The sequence below is a fragment of the Galeopterus variegatus genome, unplaced genomic scaffold (genome assembly GCF_000696425.1).
Source record: "Galeopterus variegatus unplaced genomic scaffold, G_variegatus-3.0.2 Scaffold2256, whole genome shotgun sequence".
Taxonomy (NCBI): Eukaryota; Metazoa; Chordata; class Mammalia; order Dermoptera; family Cynocephalidae; genus Galeopterus; species Galeopterus variegatus.
In genome coordinates, this window is record NW_007728367.1 from 65,223 (window position 1) to 71,874 (window position 6,652).

General features: G+C 40.5%; 1 protein-coding gene across 1 annotated transcript in view; it reads left to right on the plus strand.

Annotated features, from left to right (window-relative positions):
- The window catches only part of VAV3 (vav 3 guanine nucleotide exchange factor), a 204,222-nt gene that overhangs the window by 2,995 nt on the left and 194,575 nt on the right, over positions 1 to 6,652 (plus strand). Inside the window, exon 2 of the mRNA XM_008581073.1 lies at positions 1,851 to 1,967. Coding sequence (XP_008579295.1) covers positions 1,908 to 1,967 — 60 coding nt within the window. The 5' untranslated portion in view covers positions 1,851 to 1,907. The remainder of the gene's footprint in view (positions 1 to 1,850; positions 1,968 to 6,652) is intronic.

The window sequence follows — 6,652 nt, forward strand, 5'->3', positions numbered from 1 at the left end:
TGCTCACTTATGAAGGTTAACACTTTTTTTCATTAAAAAAAAATCTTTATTTTGCTATAATGGACATATAGTAAATCATGTTTATGTAAAGTTTTGACATATGTATATGATTTTTTTAAAGTGTGCCATGACAGCTAATATTTCCAAAAAGAACTAATTCACTTTCAGGGTATATGTGTATTTTGCTTAGGTGGATCTGAGTCGTTTTAGGTACTGAAAGTAAATTCTGACTTTTTACTATTTAAGTTGTCGGTAGCATCTGCCTTGTCTCCTATCCCTCCTATTCCACGCTCCTCTCCAAGGTCAGCTTCTGCGCTTAAAGACTGGTTCTCCTCCCCTTTGCCTACTCAAGGACTTCATTTGTGACCATCCCTCTCTCCTGTGTGACCAACTTTCCCCTCTTCACTAAATCATTTTCATCAAAATAGAAACAGGTCGTAACATCTTCCATTGTCTTTTAAAGCCCTTCCTTGACCTATATTTCTCTGTTCCCTTTTGCAGCAGAACCCATCTATATTCTGTCTTCATTTCCTCTCCTCCATTGTCTCTGGAATCTACTCTAACTAAGCAGGCTTTCACCCCAGTCCTCCCCACAGAACCTGCTTTTGTCAAGATCCCCATGACCTTCACACTGCCAGGTTCCATGGACAGTGCTTGGTCGAAATCTTACCTGACCAGCTGCAGCATCTGACATAGTTTGTCACTCCCTCCATAGAAACACTTTCTTTACTTGGCTTCAGGGAAACCCATTCTCCTGGTTTTTCTCCTTTCTCACTAGTCACTCTTTCTCAGACTCCTTTGTGGGCTCCTCCTCTTTTCCTGATCTCCTAAGTTTTCCTGATGCCAGGTGCTCTCCTCTCCTTTCCTCTGCTCTCTCCCAAAGTCATCTCAGCCAGTGTCATGGGTAAATGTTTTCTGTACTTTAAAGACTCCCAAATTTATGTTATTAGTACAGTCTATCTCCTGGACTCCAGACTTACATATCCGGTTGCCTGCCCCACGTCCCACTGGATGACTAATAGTCACAGTCAAAATTTAACACCTGGTCTTCCCAAACTTGTCTGTCACCTGGATTATGGCAATAGCCTCCTAACTGGTTTTCCTGCCACCGTTGCTCCAGCCCCTAAACCTATATTCAACACAGAAGCCTGAAAAATCCCTGTTAAAACATTGGATTACATCCCTCCTCTGGCCTAAGGCTTCCATGACTTCCATATCAGACAACGTAGAAGCTGTCCAATGAGCCCTTCATCATCTGACCCCCACTGCGTCTCTAGCTCACCTCCCACCTTCCTCCCCACCTCTCGCTCTGCTCCAGCCCATTGGCCCCTTTCTCAGACATACTCAGATACTTCTACTTCAGGGCCTTGGGACGGGATGCTTCTAAAGGCTGGAATACTCCATCCTGCAAGTTGTGCGTGGCTCGCTCCTTCACCACCTCAAACCTGTGCTCCACAGCCCTCTTCTCAGCTAGCCCTTCTCTGACCGTCTCATCCCCACCAGCTCTCCTGAGCCCGCTTCCTGGCTTTGTTTTTCTCCCTTGCACCATATGAAAACAAAAATAGTTACTTGTGTGTGTGTGTGTTTTGCTACATTTTTTCTTATCTGTCTTCTCCTGTTAGAATATAAGTTTCATGAGGGTAGAAATGTTGCCTGCCTTGTACATAGCTGCATCACTTGTGCCTGAGAGAGTGGGAGCTTAATCAATACTGCTGGATGAGTGACTGAAAAGCAACCTCAGAAGCCGACTGATTCTTCCTCATCACTTTTATAGCAGTCTGGCAGTGACAGAGGATAGATAGCATTCAGAATAATTCACTGTATACTAATGGCTATTTCCCATTCCTCAGTTTCTCTGTTTGAAGAACATAAGGACATTTCTCACGGCCTGTTGCGAGACATTTGGAATGAGGAAAAGTGAACTCTTCGAGGCGTTTGACCTGTTTGATGTTCGTGACTTTGGAAAGGTAATTACATTTTGTTTTTGGTATTTCTTTTACTGGAGAACATTTTATCAGATTGTTTCAAATCTTGAAGTAGGGCATGTACTTAAGTGGTCTGCGTTTCTGCATTGTATTGTAAAATTTCACATGTAGGTGGCTTAGCAAGAAACAAAGACAGCACACACACAACAACAATGACAGCAAAAAACAAATAGCAGCAACAATTTGCCAAATGAGATTAGAATTATTTTGTAATTAAAGCAGTATGAGGGGAATCTTATGTGAAGGTAGTTTGTCCTGCTGGTTATCTCAGAGGGTGGGGTTACTGCCATCCTTCCTTCAGATAGTTCAGTGGGCACTCAGTGTCTGAGGACCAGTATTCTTTCCCTCCAGTCTTTTCTATACTTAGAAGGCACCTAACTTTTGGAAGTTGAGCATGTTCTGTTGCCCTTTTCTCTATTTTGACACTTGGGTAGGTGATTTGGAGAAGACACGAATCACTGAAGTGTTGGAGATTGTTGAATCATTCCTATTGCTTGGATTTCAGCAGATACTTGTTGGATTTGTCAGTGATATTTTTCACATGGAAACTGTTTTAATATTTACTTGTGTGTACACTAAACATGTGTATAATAGGTACAAGAAGTCATCCTTTCAGAAGTTATGGTCATTTATGATGACGTGATTGGCCATAAAGTTAAACCTCTTGCAGGTAATTAAAATAATTACATTATGAAAATAAGCACATTAAGAAGGCAAAACCTAATGATATTTAGAAGTTTGCTCTTACTCTTATAGTTCAGGTACTAGTATCTAATCAGAAGGCTGTTGGAGACTGACAGTTTATTTGATTTCTAAGATGTAATATTTTGGTTATGAAATAAAAGTCAAGCACTGGATTGGTTTGCTTGGCAATGGGAATAAATAGCACCAACTTGAAACATCAAGGTAAGAAATATGATATCAAAATATAGCAACTATGGGGACACCACCCTGCCTGGGGAGGGAAAAGGCCTGAGTTCTCTATCTAGCTTTGATCCAGAGTCATTTTGTGATCTTCTAGAAGTCATCAGCCTTCTCAATGCTCAGACAACCTGTCAGCTTGGAAGAGTGTATAAAAGGAAACGGGTATAAGAATATGGTTTCTAAGATTCCTTTGATCTCTGGCAAGCTGTGATTAACTGTCTTGACGTCATAAAAAAGCGATGGAGGATTAAGTACAGGGAACTGAAAACCAAGCCCCTTAAGGAAATGGTAGCATATTTGTCTGTGGCCATGAAGTGTTGCCATGAAGACAGAGTAGATTCCTTTGATCTCTGGCAAGCTGTGATTAACTGTCTTGACGTCATAAAAAAGCGATGGAAGATTAAGTACAGGGAACTGAAAACCAAGCCCCTTAAGGAAATGGTAGCATATTTGTCTGTGGCCATGAAGTGTTGCCATGAAGACAGAGTGAAATCAAATAGAAGCCTAGGTGTGTGTATTCCTCTAAGCTGGTGGCCCAGAAAAATGCAAGAGATGTTCCTGTTTTTACTCTTCTTTGGTCCTTCCCCCATGCCCCCTCCTTTAAAACAAAACAAAACAAACAAACAAAAAAAACTTTGATTTTTCTTTCTGTCCTCTCTTTTGTGGAAATGAAAAATGAAAATGAACTGGGGGAAATGAAAAAAGAAAAAATCTTGACTTTTTAAAGCTCATTAAGGAGCTACTAATTTTTCATTCAAATTTGCAAGAAATGGTGTTGATTGAGATTGGGAAATTATATAAATGCTTTATTTTTTGGGCAGCTGGCTAGTACGGGGATCTGAACCCTTGACCTTGGTGTTATAAAACTGCGCCCTAACCAACTGAGCTAAACAGCCAGCCTGTATAAACATTTTAAAAATGCATGGCTTTGTTCTAGTGGAATAACATTGCATGCTGGATTGATTAGACAATGGAAGCTTTGTAGAAATGAATGTAAAGCAATAAACTGTATGCTCCTCAAGGACAAATGTATTTCTAGAGACTTAAATTTTTTTTTTTGTCTTTTTTCGTGTCCGGCAACGGATCGCAACCCTCAGTGTCGCGCCCGTACCGGACCGGGACCGGCAACGGGATCGCAACCCTCGGTGTTGCTCCTGCACCTCGCTCAGCCAGTGAGCGGGAACCGGTCTGTATGTGGGATCCGAACCCTCGGCGGGAGTGCCACCGCGCTCCCAAGCGGCGCACTGTAGCAGTGCACCACCAGGCCAGCCCGAGACTTAAAATATTTTGGCAGTGGTAATTCTGTAACAGAATTAAATTTGGGATTATCGTTTAGGACCAGAACCTATACTTGCTATTTTAAAGTCACATACATTTTGCTACTGCCAAATTTGTGTGGCTATCTCTTCAGAACTTCATTTGATCTAAGAAAACCACTGAAAGTTAAGGAATCTGTGATACTACTCCATAATTTACCAGTACTACTACCATTGGACATAATGTACTCTAAGTAAAACAACCAATACCACCATTTATTGAACGCTTAAATGATCTGCAGTTATCTTTTCAGTCTTCATGAATATATTATTTTTTTAATCCTCATAACAACCTTGTGAGGTAGATATTATTTTCCTCATTATACATAGATGAGAGAACCTGCACCCCAAATCACATATCTAATAGGTTTGGAGCAGTGTTTGAATCCACATCTGGCTGATTCTCCACCACTATGCATAGCACAAACATTCACATAGCACATAACATGCACATGACATGCATGGTCTGGAGTGCTTTGCATATATTGATGCAATCTTCATGTCATTCCTACTCTATGGGTACTATTATTGTCCCCGTTTACAGGTTCTGGCTTATGAGTGATGGAATTGGGATTATTCATGCAGTTTTAAATTAATAAATTGATAAAATGTGAATAGAGTGTAAATTCAGAGACAGAATAACTCCTGATATTGTGAATAGAAATTTTAACAGGGTGTAGACAGGTTACTTTATTTCCCTTCATCCCTTCACATTTAATTTTCTTTTTTTTAATTGGGACATCATTGATTATACATATTTGTGGGGTACAGAGTTGACTGTCAATACTCGTGTACCATATGTGATGATCAAATCAAGATAATTAGCATATTCATCATTACAAAACGTAATCATTCTTTATGTCCATTAACCAATTTCTTGCTAACGCCCGGCTCTCTCCCCCTTTTCCACCTCTAATAACCACAGTTCTGTTCTCTCCTTCTGAAAGTTCAGTGTATTATTGTGATTGTTTTTTCTTTTCTTTCTTTCCCACGTATGAGTGAGGACATGGAGTATTTCTCTTTCTGGGACTTAAAATGAAAAATATCTACGTCTGTGCACTCTTCTGTCTGCCTCAGTTCATATGAATAGTGAATCTAAGATTCCTGTGTCTTTGCCATCTTTTTGCCTACGAATATATTAATTGTGGTAATAGTACCCAATATTTTTATAGTATTTTGAAGTTTTTGGAGTACTTAATATTACTCTCCTTGTTTGATTCTCATAAAAGTCTCATGAAGGCAACAAGCAAGTCTCCCCACTTTTCACATGTGGAGTCTAAGACACGAGGAGGTGAGATGGAGATTTTTAAGGTTTCCTTTCTAGCAGATAGGAATAGGATCTGGAGCTCAGGCCTTCTGACTCCACTCTCTGCTTTTCTTGTCTGCTGTCTGTGTTTTGGGTCTCACTGCTGTGTGGATCGTCAGGGAAAAGGATGAACTCATGGGAGAAAAACAAAGGAATTTAAAAAATTAAACAAGTGATCTGTCTCTTGGCATCTGATTGCACTCTATTTTATCTTTAGAAAGAAAGGCAAGATTTAGGATGCTGCATGAGCCTTCAGTATAATGGTGGTTGAAGTTAATAACTTTAAATAGACAAGTCTTTCACAGATCTCTGGTCTGTACATATGCTATCAACTGTTAGCTACATTGTTCCCACCTTTCCCGTGGTGGTGTATCTTGCTCCGTCATCTTTGTTCAAGCTCTCCCTCGGTTTTGGGTTCAGGAAATCTGTTTTAAATCATAAGCTTTATATGGATGCGTTTTCTTTTGGAAATTAGGAAGATCCTAGAAAAAATGTTAATCAACATGAAAATTTTTCTTTTATGAGATAGTGAAGAGCATACATTTCGGGCTCTCTACAAGGGTTTATGATAATTTTGCCTTTCAGCGTTATCTTAAATTCCTAGTTACCTTTGATCCAATTCACACTCAACCAACATCAGCAAAAACTGGAATACTTTGGAGCACTTACTATACCTTGTTTTTTTCTTGTTTTCTTAAATCACACAGGGATGAGGAATGAGCTTAATAACTTAAACTCATTTAGAAGTCAGAGACCTTGAAGTTAAATATGACTCTCACTCTCAGGGTTGTTAAACACTGAAAAAAGTTCTGGAAAGATGTGGAGTCCTTGTCTGAGACTGCTGAGGCTTGTGCCTGCTCTGCATTGTGGGGAGCTTGGATGCCCTTTTAAGAAACCCTTACAAAGGCTTTGGGTTTGTGTTTTAAAAAACCATTTACAGGCCGGCCCGGTGGCGCACTGCTATAGTGCGCCGCTTTGGAAGTGCGGTGGAGCTCCCGCCGAGGGTTCGGATCCCACATACAGACCAGCCGCTCACTGGCTGAGCGAGGGGCGGGAGCAACACCGAGGGTTGCGATGCCGTGGCCGGACACGGAAGAAGACAAAAAAAAAAAAAAAAAAAC